Source organism: Lethenteron reissneri, chromosome 7 (genome assembly GCF_015708825.2).
Source record: "Lethenteron reissneri isolate LAM-NWPU_2019-01 chromosome 7, ASM1570882v1, whole genome shotgun sequence".
NCBI lineage: Eukaryota > Metazoa > Chordata > Hyperoartia > Petromyzontiformes > Petromyzontidae > Lethenteron > Lethenteron reissneri.
The window spans coordinates 6,644,560-6,672,029 of record NC_083785.1 but is presented as its reverse complement, the minus strand read 5'-3'; the positions used below and the strand labels follow the sequence as shown (position 1 = coordinate 6,672,029).

The following is a 27,470-nucleotide window of genomic DNA, read 5'->3' as shown; positions in this document are numbered from 1 at the left end:
GGGTCGAAAGGTGACCCGAAGTGAAGCCCCCAAATGGAACGAGGGCAGCCCGACCCGGTCAACGACCTCCGCGGCTTCGCGGGGCATCGAGGTCGTCGCGGCGATGCTCGGGGGAGCGGCAATCACGCAGGCCGTGGCGCCCCCTCCATCTTAATTGGCGACTCTTCGACGGGAGATTGATGCTCACGCCGCTGGGCCCTCGCTCGCACTCGAGGGGGGCTCCCGCTGCTTTGCCGCTCGCCAGCTTCGCGGTGGGGGATGAGGGCGAAGTTCACAGTTCAACACCTTGGCGGTGCCCCCGGTGCGTTTCCTTCAAATTGTAGGCGACGCCTGGCATTTGTTCTTAACGCGTTGCCATCTTTGTTGTTTTCATTTCGGAGGCGGTGCCCTGTTTCCCCGTGCTGCCGTGGAGGTGGAGGATGGGCTGGGAGAGGGTGCAGGGGCCACCGCTGTAGTTGTGGTTGACGCGTTTGTCACTCAAGGCACGAGTAGTGAAACTAACAATGTTACACAAAAAATGCTTTTAACTACCACAAGGTTTTTTTTTACAACATAACTCGCCCCTATTTACATGAGTCAACTGGATTAGTAAGACCGACATGACAACACAGTTCATACAAAATTAAAATTACTTGGATGGCTGGAGTAATCATAATGCCCTTGATTTAACGCAGGAAAACTTCACCGAGTGTCGAAACTTTTCTGCTCCGGTCTTGCAATGGGATGTTTCATCAATTCTCTTTCGGAGTGCTTGGCTCATGAATGGAAACTGTATTAGCCAGAGAATTCAAGGGATAATGCTCAAAGCTCGTTACGAAATCTTTTGTAGTCCTGCCGTGGAAACCATAATTGTCCTTAATTGTAAAAAAAAATAATCTCATCAAAGTCGCCCAGAATGCACCCCCGGTCTCATCAGATCTCGGATGAAGAAAAGGAGGCGCTGAGCCTGGAGAGTGCTTGGATCAGGATCGTCCATGCGCACGCGTCGTGAGCAGTGCATTTTGCACCCAGCCAGCAGTCGCCATCCCACTCTGACGAGCGTGGTGAATTCTAGATCTGAAGCTTTCGTGGCTGCAAGGATTCATACTCTTTGTTTTTTTTGGTAAAGTCACGTCGGTAAAAAAAGAAAAAAAAATCACGACGTTTCAGAGGCAACACAAGCTTCCGTCTTCAGGTGAAACCGTCACAGCAAAATTGCTGTACACAAGCTTCCGTCTTCAGGTGAAACCGTCACAGCAAAATTGCTGTACTTGATACAGCAATTTTGCTGTAAAACGTGATTTAATTGATTTGTTTTCTTTTTTAACCTACGTGGCTTTACCGAAAAAAACAAAAAGTATAGCGTGGTGAAGTATGGTCAAGTAGCCCCCCCCCTCCCCCCACGATCGCTAAAGGCGTGGGTAGGCCCTCATTCAGCAGTGGATTGACAAACAGGCTGCTACTGCTGCACGTACGTGCCCACGCACCGCAGAGGTGTGGGAGGTTTGAGTGCATGGGACGCCCCATAGTTGACCGCCAGGGGGCGAGAGAGACCCTACCCAGGCCCGTGGCATCGGTGCAAATAAGCCGAGTTGGTGCCTCGGGTCGGTGTTTCGTTAACTTTCTTAGAAGGAATCCGATGTAAAACCAGCGCGGTGAAGTATGGTTAATAATATCGGCACGGAGAGGCACTCATCCACCAGTGGATTCGCATCGGGATGTCCACCGCCCGTCACGCCGTGCCTTTTATTAATTTAGATAACGTCCATTGCAACATTGTATCGTGCCTTCGAACAAATCTGCAATGCGTCCGACTCCAGGGTCTGGTTCGTACTCTAATTGGTGGACCACCACGAGGCTTGCCAGGCGGTGTCGGTGGGGCCAGGAGACAGAAGTGATGCGGGTCAACCCGGTCGTGTGTCACGTGGTCGCTGCGTCTTCCCCGGGTCCACCACCGTCCTCCTTGCCACCCAAAGCCCAAAGTCACTCCTGGTCAAACATTCCGCTTTAGCAGGACCCTCCTGGCAACTACGTCTTGAGACTCGGTGAGGATATCCTGAGTTAACAGGTAAACAATTGGCATTACTCCGACTGATGATATGATCTGTGTGGTTCTGGGTAGCCTGTGGCATTGACTCATCTGGTTCTGTGTTATCAGTTTCAAGGGCAATGCAGATATCAGAACACGTTTGTTTGCATGTTCACCACAAACACTTTGTGTGGTTAATGCGGTACTTGATTCCTTGCAAAAGGTTTCTATTTGGTGTTTGAACATCTTAACACAGCAATCTAGATTAACACAGCTCCTGTTTTATTGGCAGAAAGGGTAAAACCTATTCTTTATTTTCACGCATTGATACTGGCAAAGAAGAATCCCGTGATATTGTCTCGTAATATATTTTTTTGAGAATAAATCAATCATGTTGGGAGTTTTATCGGCTTTGAAAACGTAAGTCTCACATTGATCACGTGTAGTGATTTCCTGCACGCGTGGCGTGTAGAGCAATGGGGAGTGTCATTTGAATGCCCCCCCCCCCCGTGCGAATATCCCAAACGAATGATAACCACGGCCACCAGTGAGAGCGTGCGACGGCGATGTTCAGAATAAAAGTTGTTTGTTTTCAATTGACGGGATATTTCGCGCGACGTGGAGTGTGGTGAGTGCAGCGAATGCTTCGTTAGAGGACGGGTAGTACAGGTGTGCATGATAGGTATATGTAGTCGAGGAAACAGTACAGGTGTGTCGTACAGTAATGTAGTGCAGGTAAACACAAGATAGTACACGCGTGCAGTACAGATGAAGAGTACATGTGTATAGTAGAGGTAAGAAGGAGAGCATAGGTATGTAGAACACACCTGTACTACAGCTAGTAGAGGTGGATACTACATTGAGTGCACATATATAGTACAGGTAATAGCATCGCATCGGGAGAACAGTTATGGAGTAGAGGTGTGTTGTAAAAGTAGGACTTGTAACGAGTACACTTGGTATCGGCACACAATCATGCAACGCCTTTAATAGACTATTAGGGCAAGGTGTTAGCGAGCAGGGGTGAAGGCCGGCAGGGGTGGCCAACACCACGCCCGGCCGCATTTGTCTCCCCAGTAGCGATGTTTACACACCACAACAGGGACTCATTTGAGGCTGAGTCAACCTAGGGGAGGCCCAGGACCAGTTCAAATAATCGTGACTGGTTATTGGCCGTGAGCGGGAATCGAACTCGGGTGGCCGCTCCCCCCCACATAGTCACACGGGCACTTAGACACGCACACAGACACCACACGTACGTACGCACACACACACCGACACACACTGAGGAACAGACACGAACACACAAAGAGACGGCGACACACGCACGCACAGCTGCCCCATCGGCAACAACGCAGCATCACCCCCACCCATAGCAACAGCAGCAACAGCAGCAGGAACAGCAGCAGCAACAGCAGCAGCAACAACAGCAGCAGCAACAGCAGGGAGCAGCAACAGCAGGAGCAGCAACAGCAGGAGCAGCAACAGCAGCAGCAACAGCAGCAACAGCAGCAACAGCAGCAGCAACAGCAGCAGCAGCAACAGCAGCAGCAGCAGCAACAGCAGCAGCAGCAACAGCAGCAGCAACAGCAGCAACAGCAGCAGCAACAGCAGCAGCAACAGCAGCAGCAGCAACAGCAGCAGCAGCAGCAACAGCAGCAGCAGCAACAGCAGCAGCAACAGCAGCAGCAACAACAGCAGGAACAGAAGCAGTAGCGGCCCGAACATAAATAGGAACAGCAGTTCTGCTACACTCAATTAAAAACTAAACTTTGTATTTTTGTATTTTACCAGGTAAGGCTCACTGAGCTCTGTAGCTATTTTGCAGATGCGACCTGGCCACAAATGACAGCTCAGAGGAAGTGGGTCATCATCATCATCGTCATCATCATCATCGTCGTCGTGTGGAAATGCATCGCAGCCAAATACTCTTAAACGCACGATGTCGATTCTAAATGTGGAGGGGGGAAAAAATCGGAGGAGCCGGAGAAAATTCCACGCGACCACGAGGAGAGAGACCCACAAACTCCAAATATACGGCGGGTGTCAGGGCATGGCTCGAACCCACGACCTCCTGCATAGCAGGAGAGGTAGTTAACATCTCCGAGCCATTGTGGGTAGCTCCCGATGTCGCTCTGCTATTGTGGCAGGGGCTTTCAAGGACCCGAATGAAACGTCAATCTGCAGTGGGTTACGATAACCTCTCTGTGTGGAATTGTGTTGGCGTTATCTCCTCGTCCACGTGGGGTTTCTCCGGGACTTCCTGCCGAACGAACAACAACAGCTCGTTGTTGTTGTTTTTGTTGTTAAAAGGGGTTGAACAAACAACCCAACGTAAGCATCACCCTCCTGGCAAAAATAGTAACGGGCGTATTGGTACACAGTAAATGTCTGCTCATTATGTATTGACAAAAAAAGCGAGTTCATTCTCAAATAGGTGAGTACACGGGCGTTCGCATTTCCACTCCACTGCTGGATGAGGGCCTCCCCACACGGGTCGTTGATGGAGGGGGGTTCTTGGGCCATACTTCCCCACGGAATAACAATTTATATTATTCTCGAGAGAAAATTTCGTAGACTTTATAGTTTAAACACTGTGGACTTACATCATCATCAACGTCAATATCACGTTATTAGTAGTAATTCGTATTAGTCGTAATTATAATCATTAATATTACTGCGGTGTTCATCATCATTTATTATGATGAATATCAGATCATGCCCATAATCGGCCCCAATTTACAATGGTTTTGTAATTCCACTGCTGAATGAGGACTTGTGGTATCAGTGGGGGTTGTTTGACCATACTTCCCCACGCTGGTCAGTGTGGGTTAGGTGAAGAGTTGGAGGGGGGAAGGGGGTGGCTCAAAACCGGAGCAGATATCATCACTCGCCGCGGATGTTATCCGTGGCAGGGTATTGAATTTATGTTTCGAGTGCGCTGATCACTGCCCCACCACTCCTCACTTTAATAAACTGTCATTACAATAATGATCACAATCATGTAAGCATCACATCACCATGATTATAATAATTGTACATAATTCCCATCATCATTATAGTCGTGTCACGTGATCAGCATTATCATCACAAATCATCCACATGATCAATAATCATCACCACGATCATGACGTCATTATAAAATCAATCGTCATAATCACATCATCACCCTCAAGTCATCAGACCATCATCGGTTCGGGGTTGTCTCTGCGGGTGTGTGAGTGAGTGTGTGTGAGTATGTGCGAGTGGGTGGGTGTGAGTGAACGTGAGTGAGTGTGTGTGAGTGGGATTTTGTGTGCGTGGGTCAGTGTGTGAGGGTGGCTGTGTGTGAGTGTCTGTGTGTGAGTGTCTGTGTGTGAGTGAGAGTGTCTGTGTGTGTGAGTGAGTGGCTGTGTGTGAGTGGCTGTGTGTGAGTGTCTGTGTGTATGTGAGTGTCTGTGAGTGAGTGAGAGTGTCTGTGTGTGAGTGTCTGTGTGTGAGTGAGAGTGTCTCTGTGTGAGTGTGCGCGTTCGTGAGTGGGAGTGGATTCGGCACAGCCCCGCCTCGACCCCTCGCCGCTGTCGTGGGCTCAAGAGGCTGCAGCCAATCGCCACGACTCGGCGTGCCGAGCACGGGCCAAAGTGCCGCTATAAAAGGGACGCGGCCGCGTTGCCTGCACGCCGACCCGCGCTCAGGAGAGCAACTCTCCTCCACCACCCCCCTCCCCGCTCCCCCGCGCTCTCTGTGCGGAGTCGCTCTCTCTCTCTCTATCCCCGTTGCATCTCTCTGCGTCTCTACTCCACCGCTACAATCCGCACCCCACCACCCCCCCCTCTCACAACGCGCACATATTCATCAACCCACCACCACCACCTCCTCCTCTCTTCACGTTGCGCCCACGTCTCCCCGTCAGTCACTCGCCCATCAACGCGCTCACTCGCCAGGTCGCTCTCGAGCTCACTCAAGGCGCGCGTGCGCTTTCGCTCGGTTGTCAATTCGCTCGCTCCACTCTCCCACTCACTCACACAGTCTCCCACTCACTCACACACTCTCCCACTCACTCACACACTCTCACACTCACTCACACACTCTCCCACTCACACACTCTCCCACTCACACACTCTCCCACTCACACACTCTCCCACACTCTCCCACTCACACACTCTCCCACTCACACACTCACACACTCTCCCACTCACACACTCTCCCACTCACACACTCACACACTCTCTCACTCACACACTCCCCCACTCTCCCACACTCCCCCACTCACACACTCTCCCACTCACACACTCACACACTCTCCCACTCCCCCACTCACACACTCTCTCACACACTCTCCCACTCACACACTCTCCCACTCACACACTCACACACTCTCTCACTCACACACTCTCCCACTCACACACTCTTCCACTCACACACTCTTCCACTCACACACTCTTCCACTCACACACTCTTCCACTCACACACTCACTCTCCCACTCACACACTCACTCTCCCACTCACACACTCGCTCCCTGCTTGCTCTCCACTCGACCGCTCGCTCCACTCTCCACCACGACCACCGCCGACATCCGAGCCGAGCCATGCCGCCCCAGTGCCTCATCCTGTGCGTGTGCCTGGCCGCGTTCGGCCGCAACGTTGGCACCAACGCCGAAGAGGGGGCATCGGTGGGGGCAGCCGGAGGGGCAGCGGCGGCTGCTGCGGGGGCAGCGGCAACGGGGGCGACCTCGTGGGGGCCCGGGGAGGAGCAGCCGGAGCGCGCCGAGTGCACCCCGACGTGCATCTGGAGGGAGCAGAGCAAGGCGCTGCGCCTCGAGTCCATCAAATCGCAGATCCTGAGCAAGCTGCGGCTCAAGCAGGCGCCCAACATCAGCCGCGACGTGATCAGCCAGCTGCTGCCCAAGGCGCCGCCGCTGCAGCAGCTGCTGGACCAGTACGACTTCCAGGGAGACCAGGGACCGTCGTCCAACCACGCGCACTGGGAAGACGACGACTACCACGCCACGGCCGAGACCATCATCATCATGGGCAGCGAGCGTGAGTAGCGCCACGGTCACACGCAGCGCGCGTGTCACACCGCCTCCCACCCCCCACCCCGGCCGCACCGATAACCGCGCCAGCAGCAGCAGCAGCAGCAATGCGCACGCAGCGACAGCAGCGCTCAGCAACCCCCCCTCCCCCGCCGCTGCCGCTGCTATCGTCGCTGATCGCAGCGACAGCAGACGAGGCAAGCGCACGGACTTCACTCGTCGGTGCCACCCTGGGGGGCGGGGGGGGGGGTGCAGCGTTCTGCTCCGCGGTTCCAATGTCTCTCTCTGTACGTGGCCGGGGACGGTGGATCAGGTTGATGACCGCTTGGAGGAAGTGAGTGCGGTTATCAAGTCAGGAGGTGGGTGGGGGGTTACTACAGATTGCCTGTAGGTTGTGTTGGGGGGCGGTACAGATTCCATGTAGGTGATGGAGCGATGTGTCGCCCTGTACGCCCGCGTGGACTAAGCGCTCCTCACGCAGCCGCCCAGAGAGAAGCGGACGCACGCGCAACGCGAGCCGCGCCAGGTGTCACACCTGTTGCCGACAGGTGTGACACCTGTAGCCGGCTACAGGTGTGACACCTGTAGCCGGCAGAGGTCACTCCTGTAACCGGCTTCAGGAGTGACACGGGGACCCGGCAGGTGTCACACCTGTAGCCGGCAGGGGTCACTCCTGTAGCCGGCAGGTGTGACACCTGTAGCCGGCAGTTGTGACACCAGTAGCCGGCAGGTGTCACACCTGTAGCCGGCAGGTGTGACACCTGTAGCCGGCAGGTGTGACACCTGTAGCCGGCAGTTGTGACACCAGTAGCCGGCAGGTGTCACACCTGTAGCCGGCAGGTGTGACACCTGTAGCCGGCAGGTGTGACACCTGTAGCCGGCAGTTGTGACACCAGTAGCCGGCAGGTGTCACACCTGTAGCCGGCAGGTGTCACACCTGTAGCCTGCATGTGTGACACGGGGACCCGGCAGGTGTCACACCTGTAGCGCTTTCACGACGGCGGCAGGCTACCTGTGAACGCCACGTGGCTGTTGTCGGTTTGCGACTGCGAGGTGGCCAGGGGATGGCGGCGGTTACGGCAACGGGTTATGAAATCCATCTGTGCGGAGTTTTGGGTTCGCACCTCGCCAACCCGCCCGCTCGCCCTGCCCTTCTCCCCGTGCGCGTGGTGGGGTTGCCTCTGGGCCTCTGGTTCCCTCCCAACATCACCGACAGATTCGCGTCGGATCTCGTCACCTCAGCAGGGGTTTGAGCCTGGTTTAGGACTCTGCATTTGGTGATCGTCCCGCACGGGATGATCAGGAGAAGGCAGTGCTGGGTGTCTCTCCCTTCGTGTAGAGCACCAGTGCTGTGCTGGGGTTTAACCGGGCCATCTGGTTCCATGGGTATCTCTTCTCGTGTAGAGCACCAGTGCTGTGCGGGGTTTTAACCGGACCATCTGGTTCCATGGGTATCTCCCCCTTCGTTTAGAGCACCAGTGCTGTGCTGGGGTTTAACCGGGCCATCTGGTTCCATGGGTATCTCTTCTCGTGTAGAGCACCAGTGCTGTGCGGGGTTTTAACCGGACCATCTGGTTCCATGGGTATCTCCCCCTTCGTGTAGAGCACCAGTGCTGTGCGGGGTTTTAATCAGGCCATCTGGTTCCATGGGTATCTCCCCCTTCGTGTAGAGCACCAGTGCTGTGCGGGGTTTTAATCGGGCCATCTGGTTCCATGGGTGTCTCTCCCCCCTCGTGTCCAGCACCAATGTTGTGCTGGGATTTTAACCAGACCATCTGGTTCCATGGATGTCTCTCCCCTCGTGTCCAGCACTAGTGCTGTCCGGGGTTTTTCGTCCGGGGTTCTCCGGCTTCCTTCTCCCGCACGCGAAGTCAAAACTCTCGTTCATTGAATTCACGGCCAAACCTTCCACCCCGGCAGCCACCCTCCTCATACGCAGTCTTGCGGTAAACGGCGACGCTCTCGCTGCGTAAACAAAGCGCGCAATTAGCGCAACCGCAGCGTAATCAATTAGTTGATTAGTTCCGGGCCCCCGGGCCCACAGACGGTTCTGTTCGCGAACAGAACGCGATTGTAACGCGACAAACAGGACCACGGAAACGCCTGACCCCCCCCCCCCCCCTCCCTCCGAACTCGTCTGATTCGCAAAACGCGTGGCGGACGTTGGCTCCGTGCGGATCTTGGTCTGAGACGAACCCTCTTCGTGGCGAGTTTCTGGGTCCTGTGCACCGAGTCGAGAACGCGCGGCTGAGACGCACGTGGACTCTTCGCTACATTCGCTCCGTCCTTCTCTGCCGCATCCTCTCGTCTCCCTGCAATCTGTGCAGACGATGCTCGGGTGGATGTTGGGGGCAATCTGCAAGGAGGAGGATGAGGAATGATGACGATGAGTGGGTAAGACAGGCCAGGCTCAGGCGTCCTGGGCGCGTGTTGAGAAAGATCTCGGAAGCGGAGCGCGATTTCAGCCTTGCTTCTGCTGCTACTGCTGCTGCTACTGCTGCTGCTGCTACTTGCATGGGGAGTAGCAGATGTCGCGGCCTCTCTCGTTGCGGGGTGGAGGATTATGATGACAGCAGAGCGCAGCCGATTCTGGAGATCTGCCTGCGCCCAGCTTTGAGTAGGCAACCCCCCCTCCTCGTACGAGCGGTGGGGGTTCCACCCCCCCCCCCCCCACCACGCCGACTCTGCGGATTCACCCAACGCATGCGAAGCAGCAGCAGCAACGCGTCTCGCGAATCGAGGAAGTGGCCAAACATCGTCGTGTGGCAGGGCACCCTCCCTTCGCGAGGGTGCCCTGCCACTCGGTGGAGACTTTTTCAGAAATAAACAACAACAACAAAAGCACGCAAATAAGGCCGCTGCTCGTTATTCATGCAGCCAATTGACGCGCTGGTACCGCCTGGATCGTTTCATCGCAGGGTCGTGAGAGATCGCGACGGTTTGCGGACCCATTCGCGCAGCAGCGGATAGATTGTGGCTGATGATGACGATGATTATGGCTCAGCCCTCCATGCAACTTCCCTCCCTCCATTCATCTCGCCATCCATCCACAGATCCATCATCATCATCCTCCTCCTCTTCTTCCATCCATCTCCCTTTCTCTGCATGCGTCCTCCCTGTCCCATACTCCCCCCTCCGTCTCTCCCCCTCTCGCACTGGCCCCCTGGCCCCGTGCCTCCCGGCCCATGGGGAGTGTTGACAGCCGCCGCGGAGAGATCCATTCTCGGCTAATTACAGGAGCTCGCGCCGCAGGAATGCGCGCGAGCCGCCCTCGTACCCGGACCGGGACGCTAAGCAGCACCAGCAGTAGCAGCAGCAGTAGCAGTAGTAGCAGTAGTAGTAGCAGTAGTATCTGCAGCAGGAGTAGTAGTAGCAGTAGTATCAGCAGCAGTAGTATCAGCATCAGCAGTAGTATCAGCAGCAGAAGTAGCAGTAGTATCAATATCACCAGCAGTAGTAGTATCACCAGCAGCAGGAGTAGTAGTAGCAGTAGTATCAGCAGTAGTAGTGTCAGCAGTAGTAGTATCAGCAGCAATATCAGCAGCAGTAGTATCAGCAGCAGTAGTATCAGCAGCAGTAGTATCAGCAGCAGTAGTAGTATCACCAGCAGCAGTAGCAGTATTAGTAGTATCAGCAGCAGTAGTAGCAGCAGTAGTAGTAGTATCAGCAGCAGCAGTATCAGTAGCACCAGCAGTAGTAGCATCACCAGCAGCAGGAGTAGTAGTAGCAGTAGTATCAGCATCAGGAGTAGTAGTAGCAGTAGTATCAGTAGTAGTATCAGCAGCAGTAGTATCAGCAGCAGTAGTAGTATCACCAACAGCAGTAGTATCACCAGCAGCAGTAGTATCAGCAGCAGTAGTAGTATCACCAGCAGCAGTAGTATCACCAGCAGTAGTAGTATCAGCAGCAGTAGTATCAGCAGCAGTACTAGTATCACCAGCAGTAGTATCAGCATCAGTAGTAGTATCATCACCAGCAGCAGCAGCAGTGGTAGTATCACCAGCAGTTGTAGTATCAGCAGTAGTAGTATCAGCAGTAGTAGTATCAGCACCAGTAGTAGTATTAGCAGCAAAGTAGTATCAGCATCACCAGCAGTAGTATCAGCAGCAGTAGTAGTATCATCATCAGCAGCAGCAGTAGTAGTATCAGCAGTAGCAGTAGTATCAGAAGTATCATCATCAGCAACAGCATTGTTAGTCGCAGCAGCAGCAGTAACAGCTGCAGCAATAATAGGAGTATCATCATCAGCAGCAGCAGTGACATCCAAGTTGTGTCGTGCACCCCTTCGCCTGAGCAATTATCATATGCGCCCCCCCCCCCCCCCAATTTAAATAAGGTCACGCTCGAGGGTGACACGTGTTACAGCGTGACACGTGTGACAGGAGTGACGTCACACGTGGATTAACAACATCAACAACAACAATAGCGACCGGACTCGAACCATCACGCACGGAGCTCGCAGGCCGCTCGCTTTCGGGGTGTCCGGTGCGTTCATTGTACGGTGCATGCGACTTGCTGCCGACCACGTGGAAACTACCTCGTTGCCACTGACTTGGCCAGGTCGTAGTTGGGACCTAAAAAAACTAAGACACAGACAAAGATCCCCCGTGTAGCCTTAACAGACTGTAGGGGCAAGTGCTGTTAGCGAGCACCTATAAAGGCCGGCACGGCACACGAGGGGGTGGGTGGCCAACACCATGCCCGGCCGCCTTTGTCTCCCCAGTGGTGATGTTTACACATCGCACCAGCTACTCATTTTAGGCTGAGTCGACCTAGGGGAGGCCCAGGACCGGTTCAGATAATCGTCACTGGGTGTTGGCCGTGAGCGGGAATCGAACTCAGGTCGCCAGGTTCGATAGCGCAGCGTAGCGCTCACCGCTACACCACCGCTCACCACAACAAACACACCCAAGGTCAAGAGGTCATCATGGCCAATGCCGTCGATACCTTCACGGATCGCCATCGCCTCCTTCCTTCTGCAAAGTTTCCTAGCTGCTGCTCAGTCGACTTCCTTGGTGCGACCTTAGACTCTCACCACCACCATCTGGGTCTAGAGTCGTCCCCTTGGAGTCGTCCCTCCAATGCCCGTGCAGATAAACGAGGCTCTGCTCATGCACCCTGCACATACTCGTCCCTCCCATCACAACCTCCTCCTCCTCTTTCTGATCGAAACAGATGAAGTTGTCACTGCGTGTCTCCTGCACATATCTGTCTCTACACGTAAAGAAAAGCAAACAAAACCCCAGAAGTAATTCCAACACAACCTACAACAAGCAAACTCTGCACCGGTTTCGACCGACAGTGTCTCATCGACAGCGTCTCATCGACAGCGTCAGACTCTTTGTTGTCATCAGTGCTCGTGAACTGCAAGATTTCATAGGCATCTAATCACATCTACAGCGCTTTCCTACCAAGTACTATTGTTAACTTGCAAGTTGCTTACACGATCTTCCTCCATCCTTCACGCGTGTCACACCCATCATCACCACCACCCCCATCCACCATCCTCCTCCTCTCCATCCACACATCTTTGTCTTGCTACGTTCTACCCCCAACCTCCAAGTTGCTTACCCCTATGTGTCCACGCACACACACAAAACGCATACACACACCACACACACAGGGCCACACTTAAATCATCCCCGGCTGGACTGTGGTTTAGAATTTACGTTGGGCCGAGTTTGTGTGGGTGACCCCCAACTCCAGGGTCAAATGCCAGGCTGCCCCGTAACGCAAATCATCCCTGCCCCTTGCCCCCCCCCCACCACCACTGCCGTGCTGGGCGTCCCTACCCCCCCCCCCCCCACGAATTCGTGAATTTATTCCGAGTTGATTTATGGAGGGGGGTGTGGGGGGTGTGGGGGTTGCGTGCCCTTGACGTCACGGGCAGGAATCGAACCCGATTGACTTAGCTGATGGGCGCTCGCTGTGAGCGCCTCCCTCTCCCCTCCCCGTGCGTCCGTCCCCCCCGACACAAAGCGCTCATTCATCGCGCCTCGCAGTTGGGGGGGGGGGGGAGTGGTGTGGGGGGGGGGGGGGGTCGCGCTGTTTGCGAGAGCGCATTGTGTGAGAGAGAGCGAGCGAGAGAGACGGGGGGGGCGGGGCGGTGGAGTCTCCACCACGTGTGCGCGTGCGTGTGTGTTAGTGCACACACGCACGCACGCACGTGTACACGCGTGCACGCGTGCGTGAGTGTATAAGCGCGCGTGTGCACGTGCGTGTGTTAGTGCATACACACACGCACGTGTACACGCGCGTGTGCACGTGCGTGTCTAAGTATATTCGCACGTGTGCATGCAGCGTAAACACGCGCGCGTGTGCGCGTGTTTGTGCATTCACGTGCAAACGGAGGCGTGCGCGCACACATATACACGCGCGCGCGCGTACGCACGTGTGTGTATTTGTGTACACGTGTACACACGCATGCACACTAAGACATATGCACACACACGCGCGCGTGTGAATGTCCTTGTGTGCACACGTGCTCGGGGAGACGCGGGCACCGCGTAATTTTTGATGGGGACACAATGACAAAGATCCCCCGTGTAGCCTTTTAACGCTCTTGGGGAAAGTGCTGTTAGCGAGCACCTATGAAAGCTGACACGGCGCGCAAGGGGTGCATGGGTGTCCAGCACCACGCCCGGCCGCCTTCGTCTCTCCAGTGGCGATGTTTTCCCACCGCACCAGGTACTCATTTGAGGCTGAGTCAACCTAGGGGAGGCCCAGAACCGGTTTTAGATATTCGTCACGGGGAATCGAATACTGGGCGCAGCGCGCTCACCACTGCATGACCGCTCCCCATCATAGACACGCGCTCTCTCACTCACTCGCACACGCACTCACGGATATTGTTACTTACGCTCCACTCTGACACACTTCTATGCACAACAATCTTCATTCGCCACTATGTGGTTGCATCACACACGGGGCTTGTGCCAGACTAGGTGCACTTTGAGAGCACGCAAAGTGTCGAAGGCTCGCCTGCAGGAGGCCACGGGACAGACCCAGGTGCCATGAGTTGACCGGGAAGACTGTGCCCGTCACTGCACCAGCTTGCTGCGTTTTATCCACCCGGCGCTGCGCTAAGTTGTTGTGAGCGTCGCTCCTCCTCCGCCCTCCAACTTGCTCCAGTAACTTCAAAGTGCACATAGCCTGGGACTGCCCAGTAGCGTCCTTCACGAGTATGTTCCACAGAGGCCGATCTTGACACCGCTGGTGCCAGTCATCGGCAAGTCCACTCCGCTCCACGTCCTCCAGCCCATCCCCGCTCCAAACCGTGCCGCGCCTGTTCAGCACCCTCTATTCAGCCCAACATACACACTCACACACACTCTCCCTTTCTCTAACACTCACTCACCCTCGCACACAAAGACACAGATCCCCCGGGTAGCTTTCAACAGCCTGTTGGGGCAAGTGCCGTTAGCGAGCACATATAAAGGATATAAATGTCCGGAGCATGAAAACTGATTTTTTAAAAGATCGCTTTATAACTGATGGGGTTTCCATCGTGTGACAGTGAGCACACGGGGACTTGCAATCCAGAGGGCGACGGTTCTATTCCATCTCCGGGCACGCCAGGTGAAAAAATGGTGCAAGTTCATTACCCCTCCCCCCATCCCCGCCTCCAGCAGTACAATGGGTACATCTGTGAGAAGGAGATTTGTAGCTCATAGGATTACTCCAGTATGCATACATATTCTGATTCCGATGATCGGCAGATCGCGTGTGGTGGCGGTAGGGTAAAGTTTAGGTACGTCCACCTCTCCCACGACGTCTGAGCAATATGGAAGAGTAGGCCAAATACCACTCTCGAGCTGCCTCCAGCGGAGGCTGTTCCGTCGGCAGTGGCGTCTGGGAGACATTGCGCGACTGCACCTTTACCTTTCCACTGAGAAGTGAGAAGCACGTGACCCACGCGGTGACTTACGCCGCCGTGCCGTTTGTTGTTCCCAACATCCCAACGGCAATGACTCTCAACGAACGTAACACACACACACACGTGTGTACACACACAGTGTACACACACGGTGTACACACACACACACACAGCACTCGTGTGTACACACACACACACACGTGTGTACACACACACAGTGTACACAAACACACAGTGTACACACACACACAGCACTCGAGTGTACACATGTACACACCACTGGTGTGTACACACACACACAGAACTCGTGTGTACACATACACACACCACTCGTCTGTACACATACACACACCACTTGTGTGTACACATACACACACCACTCGTGTGTACACATACACACAGTGTACACCACACACAGTGTACACACACACACAGTGTACACACACACACAGTACACACACACAGTGTACACACACACACACAGTACACACACACACAGTGTACACACACACACAGTACACACACACAGAGTGTACACACACACACACAGTACACACACACACAGTACACACACACAGCACTCGGTCTTTTCGCGGCAGCGAGGTTCGCACTGAGAGGAGCCGTGCGCTTCACAGACAAAGATCCCCCGGGTAGCCTCAACAGACTGTTGGGGCAAGTGCTGTTGGCGAGTAATACTTATGCAGACCACCACGGGGTGTGGGTGGCCAGCACCACGCCCGACCACCTTTGTCTCCCCCAAGTGTTGATGTTTTACACACCCCCAGTGTCGACCTCGGGGAGGGGGGGGGGGTTAATCGCTCCTCATTGACCGTACGGAATTCCATCACCGGCACCGCAGCTCAGATCCGTGTCCTCCATCCATCCCCTCCCATCCTGAGCTCCATCTTCTTCTTATTCTTCTCCCCTCTCGCCGTCCTCCCGGCTCCTCCGTTGTCTCCGCAGCCGACCCCCTGGTGCGCGTGGACGGCTCCCCTCGCTGCTGCTTCTTCCGATTCACGCCCAAGATGATGCTGAACAAGGTGGTGAAGGCATACCTGTGGGTGTACCTGCGGCCCGTGGATGCTCGCAGCACGGTGTTCATCCAGGTGCTGCGCCTCATACCGCTCTCCAAGGGCGGCACCGTGCGCATTCGCTCGCTCAAGACCGACCTGGGCTCCCGCGCGGGGCAATGGCAGAGCATCGACTTCAAGTACATCCTCCACAACTGGTTCCTGCACCCCGAGACCAACTGGGGAGTGGAGATCAAGGCGGTGGACGAGCGGGGCAACGACCTCGCCATCACAGCGCCGGGACCCGGCGAGGAGGGACTGGTAGGTGGAGGTGGAGGCTGCTGCTGCTTGTTGTTTGTTGTTGTTGTTGGTGGTGGTTGTGGTGGTGATGGCTGGTGTTGGGAGTGGTGATGGTGGTGATGGTTGGTGTTGGGAGTGGTGGTGGTGATGGTAATGGCTGGTGTTGGGAGTGGTGATGGTGATGGTAATGGCTGGTGTTGGGAGTGGTGATGATGGTGGTGATGGTAATGGCTGGTGTTGGGAGTGGTGATGGTGGTGGTGATGGTAATGGCTGGTGTTGGGAGTGGTGGTGGTGATGGTAATGGCTGGTGTTGGGAGTGGTGGTGGTTGTGGTGATGGTTGGTGTTGGGAGTGGTGATGGTGGTGGTGATGGCTGGTGTTGGGAGTGGTGATGGTGATGATAATGGTTGGTGTTAGGAGTGGTGATGGTGGTGGTGATGGCTGGTGTTGGGAGTGGTGGTGGTGGTGATGGTAATGGCTGGTTTTGGGATTTGTGATGACTTTGTTGGTGGTGATGGTAATGAGTGGTGATGGTAATGACTGGTGTTGGGAGTGGTGATATTGGTGGTCGTGGTGGTGATAATGGTGGTGGCGGAGGTGGGGATGATAGTGAGTAAAGTTCTGGCAATGGTGATTATGGTGGTAAGTGGTATGAGTGGCAAAAACAACCCCCTACCTCCTCGTGGTGCCGGACGGCAACACTATGGTGGGCAGTGCCGTGGGGGAGGGCCAATTTAGATTGCCCTTTCCCTTCATGGCATTTGTAACCACCAGTGGCCAAATGGGAGCTCTGGATGGGTGCGAGGGGCTGGTAACCCCTCCACTTTCAATTAACTACCACTAAACTACGATTCAAAAAACGTATTAAGCTTGTGCCAGAGGCCCCGGGGGGACAGGCATCTATGACGTCTCCTGGCCAAACCTCATTTGGCAGGGCCAGGAGACTGAATCCTTACCCTTGGGGCTCCTCCAGAAACAACAAAAAGCCACTTCGTGTGGCCACGTGGGGTATTCGAACGCTCACTGCGGAGGACAGGCTGCCACTCCTCTGTCGGGAGCTGGATCAGTACCGCCTGGATCTCTGTGGTATTCAGGAGGACCGGTGGACCGGCTCTGGTTCCTGCCACCTCTACTCGGGCCAGGAGACTGCCAAACAACATGGAGTGGCTCTTCTTCTGAACAAAATAATGAAGGGGGCGTGGGACCGTGGCGGTGAGGTGTGGGAACCTGTAAGCCCCAGGCTACTTTGGGCTCGCCTTCCCATCAACCCGAGGCGAGGAGTGGTGGTCATGGTTACTTATGCCCCCACCGAAGACAAACATCCGTGGAGGGATGCAGGCAAGGCCGATGAGTCAGATGCCTTCTATGACCTCCTGTCACAGGTGCTGGCTAAAGTGACCCTCGGGATAGAGTCATCTTGTTGGGTGACTTCAATGCCCGAATTGGTCATGATACTAGCACCTGGTCTGGAGTGATTGGAAGACATCAGCTCAATAACAACGGTAGGAGGCTGCTAGATTTTTGAGCAGCCCATGGGCTTGTAATTACCAACATGCTGTTCAGGCATCGGCGCATCCACACAACATCATGGGTGCATGCCGGGTCCAAACAAGAACATCTGCTGGACTACATAGTGACGGAACAGCGGATGTGGGCCCATGTCCTTGAGACCAAGACCTACCGTGGAGCTGATCTGCCCGCCGACCAACGACTAGTCATCTGTAAGATGCGCCTGCCATTCTTTCACTCTTGTGGTGGGTGTACACCCAGGACCCCATTCAAACCCATAGTGGCCTGGTCTCAGCTAGCTGATGAAAGTTGCAAGCGAGAATTTCATCATCACTTGCGGCTGGGGTTAGCATCGTCCCCCACTCCTTCTGATGTCGAGGGGAAATGGGCTAGGTTTAGGACTGTGGCTCATGCAGCTACAATGGCTGCTTTGGGTACACGGTCTAGACCTCCTCAGAGACCCTGGCTGACAGAGGAGGCTGGCTTAGAAAAAGCGACAGGCCCACTCTAATCGTCTCCAGCATCCAACGTCAGAGAATGAGGAGGTTTACCGCAGCCTTCGCTTGGAGGTATGGAGAGCCGTGAGGTGCTGCAAGGATGGTTGGTGGTTGAGGGTTGCTGAGGAGATGGAGTCTGCCTCAATGGCCCGTGATCAAAAATGGCTCTTCAATTCCATCAAAAAATTTACCTGCAGTGCCACACCTATTACCATCATTAGGGGAAAGAAGGGTGATGCATTTTCTGACCCCCAGGAACAGGTTTGCAGATTTGCTGAGCATTTCTGTGAGATCCTGGGGGAGGGGAAATCCCTCAGCCTGGAAAGCATCGTAGCACAAAGTTGGGATGACTATGCTAAGGTTGCGGTGCCTCAAATATTGGAAGACAAAGTTACCCCCTGTGAATGGCTGGCTGAGGTGCCGTCTGTTGAAGTACTGAAGGCGATCCAGAGCTTGAGACCAGGAAAGGCATCGGTCAGAGATGATCTCCCTCCTGCCAGCCGGAGTTCGACACTTCACTTGGCCTCAACGTGCACATAGCCTGGCACAAGTGTCGTGGTGACGTCACCGCCATTTAGTGGCGGTTGTTGTTGTGTGGTATATCTAGTGTGTGAGTGATGATGGTGATGATAATGGCTGTCGTGGTGATTGTGAGGATGATAATGGTGGTGGTTCTGGCAGTGGCGGTGGTGATAATGGTGGAGGTGATGTTGATAATGATAATGGCGGCGGTGGTGACAGAGGTAATGATGAATGGTGACTAATAATGATGCTGGTGTTGATGGTGATGATGATAATGGTGATGATGGTGGTGATGGCGGTAGTGATGGTGATAAGCGTGGTGGTCGTGATGATCGTGGTGGGTATGATAGTGATGGAAATTGTAAGGATGATGGTGGACGTGTTGGTGGTAGTGGTAATGGTGGTGGTGGTTATATTACTGATGGTGGCAATGACAATGATGTACACGTGTTTGAACCTGTGTGTGTATGCATACACAGTGGGGAGTGGTGGTGTAGCGGTTAGCGCTACGCTGCGCTACGAACCCAGTGATTCGAGTTTGATTCCCGCTCACGGCCAACACCAGTGACGATTATCTGAACCGGTCCTGGGCCTCCCCTAGGTCGACTCGGCCTCAAATGAGTACCTGGTGCGGTGTGTAAACATCGCCAACGGGGAGACAAAGGCGGTCGGGCGTGGTTGCTGGCCACTCACCCCCTCGTGTGCCGTGCCGGCCTTCATAGGTCCTCGCTAAGAGCACTTGCCCCAACAATGTGTTAAAGCTACACGGGGGATCTTTGTCTTTGTGTATACACAGCAATTTTACGTGTGCATGTGGACGTGTGTGTGTACACTGTTGGGGAAAGTGTAGCAGTACTTAGGAAGACAAAGGCGGCCGGGCATGGTGCGAGCCCCCTACATCCCACTTGTGTTGTTTTGCCCTTCAAAGGTGCTACTCACGAACAACACTTGCCCCAGCAGTTTGTTGGAGGCTACACAGGGGATCTTTGCCTTTGTATGTTGTGTACTGTGTCTATGCTCATCCCTGTAGTGTGCACACCCGCCCGTGTTGTCCTGCGTAAGCATGGGCGCCGCGGTGGCTAGGAGATGTTAACTACCTCGCCAGGTATACAGGAAGTCGTGGGTTCGATCTTGACTCTGACGCCTGCTGCTGTGTATTTGGAGTTTATGGCGTCTCTCTCTCTTATCATCATCATCACGGTAGCTAGGAGATGTTGACTACCTCTCCTGGTATACAGGAGGTCGTGGATTTAATCCCGACCCTGACGCCTGCTGCTGCTGTGTATTTGGAGTTTGTGGCGTCTCCCTTCCAAGTGGTCGCGTTAATTTTTCTTCGGCTCCTCCGGTTTTCCCCTCCACATTTAGAATAAACACCACGCGTTTAGAGTATTTGGCTACTATAACTGTCCACGTCATGTGTAGCTATATAGCTAAGTGGGACTTACCTGGTAATACAAAAATAGGAGTTTAGTTAGTTTAGTTTTTTAATACTTCATCAGCAGCAGCCATGATCTATCCACTGCTGCGTCGAAAGCCTCCCCGAACCGTCAGGATCAGTCGTGGTCTCACGATGCAACGGCACGAGCTGGTCCGAGGACGAGAGACGCGTTCGACAGATGCACAATGTATACGACTCCTACAATTTGGAGAGGAAAACGGATGATAAGGCATCGTTGTTGGGGCGCTGCGGTGGTGCCGGCATGTTTACCTCCCTCGCCTGGTACCACGTGACCCCCGTGTGGGTTCCATGCCGGACCCTGGCAATGCCTGTTCTTGCATATTTGGAGTCCACGTGTTCGCTCTCTCTTTTTTTACGATCAGAGGAAACAAGAAGATGCTCGGTGTAGTCGGTACTTTGCCAAGTTCATCATTTCGTTTTTTTTTCAATGCTTTGCTTTATGTGCCCCCCCCCTTTTTTTAAATGAAAGATTTCACAAAATATTTCACGCTCTGCTCTCCTCCTTCTTACCCCTTCCCCCTCTCTCTCTACCCCCTCTCTCCTTACTCTGTCTATGTTCCCCCTGTTTTCTATGTAATATTTGTAATTTTTTATTTCTTTTTTTTTATTTCTCTCCCTCCCCCCGTGGTGTTTGCGTGGATTTTTCTCCAGATTCCTCCGGGTTTGCCCTCCTCCTCCTCCACATTCAGAATCAGATGATGATGATAATATCATGGTGATGATGATGATGGTAATATTAGCCACTGCGATGAGCTGTGATCACGTGTGGCCAGGTCGCTTCTGAAAAAGAGATTCGAATCTATAAAACTATCACCTTTTTTATTTGACCAGGTACGGCTCACTGAGCTATTTTTTTTATAAGCGAGCTGGCTATCACAAATGATAGCTAACGATGTGGACTTCTGGAAATGTAGAGCAGCAGCCAAACACTCTAAACGCGTGGCGATGTTAATTCCAAATGTGGAGGGGAAAAACCGGAGGAACCGGAGAAAAATCCACGCGACCACGGGGAGAGAGACACGCAAACTCCAAATATACAGCAGCAGGCGTCAGGGTTGGGATCGAACCCACGACATCCTGTAGACCAGGCGAGGTAGTTAACATTTCCTAGCCACCGTGGGAGCCACGGTGACGATAACAGCTCAGGAGGCTTACCTGTGTAATACAAAAAAACAGTTTCGTATAGTTTACAAAAAAATTTAATCGGTAGCTTTATTCAGTACATGTACTATCCCTGTTTGTGTTCATGTGCACATGCGTGTGTGTGCTATATACAACTATGTGTACATCATCCCTTGCGTACTCGTGTGTGTGTGTGTACACATTCACGTATACACCCTTTAGCTTTCGCACATGCTGTGTGTGTTTCTGGCGCTTGCGTGTACCTGTACTCGTGCATATTCTCCAACACCTGCGTTTCTACACATTTGCGTACAGCATTTCCATGGCAAACACGTGCGTGGCGCTAACCATGCCCACTTGGGTGGGCGTGCTCGATGATCAGAATCAGAAAGGGTTTTATTCGCCATGAAAGTTCGCACAGACAAGGAATTTACTATGGCAGGAAGGTGCATACATTCAACATGTAGGAATCTTAAAACTTAAATAAGTGGTATACAGTCTAACTATACTAAAGTTACAAAGTCTAACTAATACTAAGGAGCTAAAGTATGTAAAATTTTGAATAAGTATAGAATATAAAATGTGAATTAGCCGTAATATACAATCTTAAATATGGCAAGGTGTAATTTTGTAGATAAAATGTTATAGTAAGTGTAAAAGTCATTCACTTGCCCCCCCAACAGTCTGCAAGGCTACACGGGTCTTCTCTCTCTTTGTATGTGCACCTGCGACGTAGGATAACGATCGTCATTCAGTGTGACTGCAAAAAATGGCGAGCAATGCACCAACAATATTTGTTCATTCATTTAAAAAAAAAATTGGCCCAAAAATCGAAACTTTTAAAGAGCGAAAAGTTTCTTTCCCCGCGCAAGTTTAGCCCATTGAGCGCAGAGAGCTCCGCTCAGCTCGTGACCTCCGCTGCACACCCGGGGCACCCCGTGCCTATTGACGAGAAGCGAAAAGACTCGGTCATCACCGCCTCACTGCCACCTGCGAGTCCCGCGAGCGCGACGGAGACGTTGAGCCGAGACCTGAGCGGGCAGCAGCAGTGCGGGTTTGGGACAAGGAGAAGAGAGGGGGTGGTGGTGGTGGTGGTACAAGCCATCATTCACCCACAGTGGTGAATGGACAATTGCAGACAACGGTTGTGGTTATCAGATGGTGATGAACACGGTAAACATGCCTCAACGTAGCCTCAACGTTGAGCCTCAACGTTGTCTCGACGTTTGCATGTTTAAGGAGAGATGCCGCTCTAGTACATGCATTCATACGGCATGTAAACGTGGACGACAATTTAAAACAATGCAGGAAAAGAATGAATACGCCACATGGCTTCTGAAATGCTTGACAACACGTGTGTGTGTGTGTACGTGTTTTGTGTACGTACGTGTGTGTGTACGTGTGTGTGTACATCGTCGCTGGGGAGAAAAAGTCAGCCGGGCGTGGTGCTGGCCACCCACCCCCTCGTGTGCCGTGCCGGCCTTTATAGGTGCTCGCTAACAGCACTTGCCTCTACAGTCTGTTAAGGCTACACTGGGGATCTTTGTCTTTGTACGTGTGTGTGTGATGTTGGCCACCCCACCCCTCGTGTGCCGTGCCGGCCCTCATAGGTGCTCCCTGACAGCACTTGCCCCAACATTCTGTACAGGCTATATAGGGGATCTTTGTCTTTGTGATGGGGAAGCGGGGAGAGGTGGCGCAGTGGTTAGCACGCTGCGCTACGAACCCGGCTCCCCGAGTTAGATTGTGCTCACAGTCAACACCAGTGGCGGATATCTGAACCGGTCCTGGGCCTCACCTAGGTCGACTCTGGCGGTGTGTAAACATCAACACTGGGGGAGACAAAGGTGGTCGGGCGTGGTGCTGGCCACCCACCCGCCATGGCGGTCTTCATACGTATTACTCGCCAACAGCACTTGCCCCAACAGTCTGTTAAGGCTACACGGGGCATCTTCGCCATTGTCTTGTTTTCGAGAATAGTTTGTTTAATGAATGCGTGCAACTTGAGTCCGTGGCGACGTGAACAATTCTCATTCACGCGTTACTCCATCCTTAAATACATTATTCATGTACGTGATATGAAAAAGGGCCGTTGCCCGAAACGTCGCCTATATTCCCCCCCACTCGCCACCACCTTTAAAGCCACACACACAATCCAGTGTCATTGACGAGTGTGTGGATTGTTTCGGGTTACTCAATCCACGCGCTGACAATGCATCCCCACAAGCAAACAATTGGAAGGGAAAAAAACCCAAAATAGCGGACCCGGGATCAATAATGTGGAGATGGGGGCGGATAATAGTTACAAAAAATATTTTACGTAACTGAATTCCACAACGAAGAGCGCCGTGCCAATTATGAATTTAGCGAAATGAGTGTTCAAAATGAGTGTTCAATCCGTGCCCGTTGTGAACGATCACAATCGGAGGCACCGTGGCAAACGGAATAAAAGCTGAGACGCAAGCTCGGATTGACCCTGAGAGACTTGCACAAGCAGCGCGTGGATCAGAGGAGCCATGCTCGTATCGCATTGAGAGACAGCAAGAGAAGCATCTGTATCCACACACACACACGTGTGTACACCTGTGTGCCCATCTGTGTCTGTACTTGTGTGTAACACGTGTGTGTGTGTGTGTGGGGAGCGGTAGTGTAGCGGTTAGCGCCTAGCGCTACGAACCCGGCTACCCGGATTCGATTCCCTCTCAAGGCCAACACCCAGTGACGATTATTTGAACCGGTCCTGGGCCTCCATTAGGTCGACTCAGCCTCAAATGAGTACCTGCTGTGGTGTGTAAGCATCGCCACCGGGGAGACAAAGGCGGTCGGGCGTGGTTCTGGCCACCCACCACCTCGTGTGCCGTGCAGGCCTTCATAGGTGCTCGCTAACAGCACTTGCCCCTGCAGTCTGTTCACGCTATACGGGGGATCTTTGTCTTTGTGTGTACCCGTGGGGAGCGCTGGTGTTGAGGCTAGCGCACTGCGCCCCAGCCTCTGGGTTCGGCTCGGCCTTAAGTGAGTGGTGGTGATGTGTCAACATCAGTCTTGGCAGACAAAGGCGAGGCCCGGCATGGTGCTGGCCACCCCCACGTGTGTCATGCAGATCTTCATTAGGTGCTGCTCGCTAACAGACTGTCAAAGGCTCTATGGGGGTCTCTGTATGTACCCACATGTGTCCACGTGCGTGCCAACTTGCGTGTTTACTTGTCAACAATTTGGTAACAAGTTAACACAGTTAATGCAGTGGTTCGCTGTGCGCTGAACTACGAACCCGCGACCCGGGGTTCGATTCCCGCTCAAAGCCAACACCGGTGACGATTATCTGAACCGGACCTGGGCCTCCCCTAGGTCGACTCAGCCTCAAACGAGTACCTGGTGCGCTGTGTAAACACCGCCACTGGGGAGACAAAGGCGGCCGGGCGTGGTGTTGGCCACCCACCCTTCATGTGCTCACTAACAGCACTTGTCCCAACCGTCTGTAATGCCTACACGGGGGATCTTTGCCTTTGTTAACGTGTCCATGTACACGCCCCGTACATCTGCATGTGTGTGTACTCGCCTGTGCACCAACCTGCCTATACACCGATGCATATCCACCTGTCTGCACACGTGTTGACACACACCTGCACGTGTGTTCTCACCCTGTGCGTACGTTTGCTGGAACCACTCCTGGAGGTGACGATGGTGTAGACCAGCACGTGCACTCACCTATATGTATATACAGCTGGACACACATGTGTGTGACTCACACACTCACCTGTGTCTAAATGCCTGTGCGACTGCTTGCAGCAATCGTTCCTGTAGGTAGAGGCATTGGACGCCGTATGTGCTCACCTGTAGACACCTGCTTGTGTGGGTCGCAACCATTATTGTAAGGGGTGACGTAACTCTACGTATATTAACCCGTCTATACACCTGGGACACGCACGAGCGTGTGTGAACTCACACCCGTACTTACCTGTACGTCGATACACCTGCGGGATTGTACAACTCGCCTGACGGTGCACACACCTGCGTGTCCACCTGTGGTGCAGCAACCCTTCCTGGAGGTGAAGGTGACCGAGCCGTTCCGGCGCTCTCGGAGGAACATCGGACTCGACTGCGACGAGTCGTCCAACGAGTCGCGCTGCTGCCGCTACCCCCTCACCGTGGACTTCGAGGCCTTCGGCTGGGACTGGATCATCGCCCCCAAGCGCTACAAGGCGAACTACTGCTCGGGCCAGTGCGAGTACATGTTCCTGCAGAAGTACCCGCACACGCACCTCGTGCAGCAGGCGAGCCCGCGTGGCTCCGCGGGTCCCTGCTGCACCCCGACCAAGATGTCGCCCATCAACATGCTGTACTTCAACGACCAGCAGCAGATCATCTACGGCAAGATCCCCGGCATGGTGGTGGACAGGTGCGGGTGCTCCTAAGGGGGCCGGCCGGTGGGGTTCGACCCACCACCGCCTCCACCACCACCGCCACCACCGCCGCAACCGCCACCACCGCCGCAACCACTTCCTTGCTCTTCCCGTCTCGCCATCTCGACCGTCTGCCTCTCGGCTCTCACTTGCTCAGTTTTCTTTTTTGCGGGGTTCGTGGTGGGGGGGAGAAGAGAAGACAGAAGCAGTGTGGGAACAACAACAAAATCGGGTTTTTTTTTAGGGGATGGGGACTCGCTGTGGAAGGAACACCACGTTACCATCGGGGGGGGGCATCAGGGGGGGGGGCCCATGTGGAGTCGTCAGAGGTAAACAAAACGCAGCTTTGCCTCGTAAAAAAATGGGTCCCCAATAGAATTATTTTTTACACCCCCCCGGAGGGAGTGGGGGGGTTGCCCCCTACACCATGGAAGAGGGATGGAGCAAGTGAGTAGTGGATGGAAGGTGTGACCTGTTCTCCGCGTGGCTGAGCAGCTGATGGACGGAGTGGGTGTGTGGCCGGCTGGCAGGAGCATGTACATAGAGCAAGTGCGACCCCAAACACACACACGAGAGAGAAGAGACTATTTTTGTACACCAGGAGAACACTTTATTAAGTGTAACGTAAATAATAATAATCCACCATCTGCAGCATGGAACTGAAGATGCCCTCCCCTTCGTCGAAATTTTGGGTCACGGTCAGCGGCGCTTTTTGTACAAAGCTGTGTAATTTATGCTGCCAGTGCAGCACTTTCCTTCCTGGGCTTGTCTCGCCGCGTTTAATGCGTGTCCACTTCGAGCTCTTGCAGATTATTGTAAAAGCCTTGGTGGTTACAGTTGGCTCTGCGTCTGTCATTCCCTCGGTCAATTAACATGTCCACCAATTAATACCCACACCCGTGGGTTCACCATTAAGCTGATTCGTGATCCCAACCCACCCACACATTCACTCAAACACCGATGCATCCCTCAATTAGCCTAGGAAACAATTTACAAAACGCTGCCATTTCCTCTAACACCAATCTGCCAGCCGATTAGAATACACCCATAAGTAAGCAGTTCAATTACTCCATCCAACCAGACTCTAAGCCCTCCACCAAATACTAACCAAACCAACTGCAAGCACCCTCAGTTCAGATCAGCTGCAAATGTACCAGCCAGTTTTTTTTGCTAATTACCAACCTCGCCTATGAATAAACCTGTTGATGCACCCCAATCAATTTAGGGTTGTTGTAGGGGGGCAAAGAGGGGGGGGGGGGATCACCTGTGCAATAAACCCAGGTGTGTGCCCCCACCACCAACCATCATAAGTAGAGTAACTGGAAGTTACACCAAGTGACCCACCACCCATGTGATCCACCCATGTGACCAATAGCACTCATGTACATGTGTATGTACACCATTGTATATGTATCTATATATATAAAATATAAAGCCCCACCAACCAAGCACACGGACTCCTATCTATGTACAAACAGCAGTTTTGAATGTAAACACTTGAAATGGTGAGGAATGCAAAGATAAGTCCCCTGGTGACCCCTGCTCTCCCAACCCCCCCTTGTCATGACCCCTTCCCTAATCATCGCTCGACCCCCCCCCCCCCCTCTGCCCCCATGAGCCTCGCGGGGACCGGCGCTCACTGTGGAGGTAACAGCCTTGCGCGCAGCCGAATTGTCGTTGGAGGTCCGGCGGTGGAGATGAACAAACCAGGGGCTTCATAGACGAGCCTGCCGGCCTGGCGCTCCTGGTTTC

General features: G+C 53.6%; 1 protein-coding gene across 1 annotated transcript; it reads left to right on the top strand.

The window, feature by feature from the left end:
- The first annotated feature begins 6,576 nt into the window (after positions 1-6,576).
- Positions 6,577-27,162, top strand: GDF11 (growth differentiation factor 11). Its single transcript, XM_061577274.1, has 3 exons — positions 6,577-7,030; positions 15,863-16,230; positions 25,350-27,162. The coding sequence occupies exons 1-3, from the start codon at positions 6,577-6,579 to the stop codon at positions 25,728-25,730; spliced, it is 1,203 nt and encodes a 400-aa protein (XP_061433258.1). The 3' UTR covers positions 25,731-27,162.
- Positions 27,163-27,470: the final 308 nt, after the last annotated feature.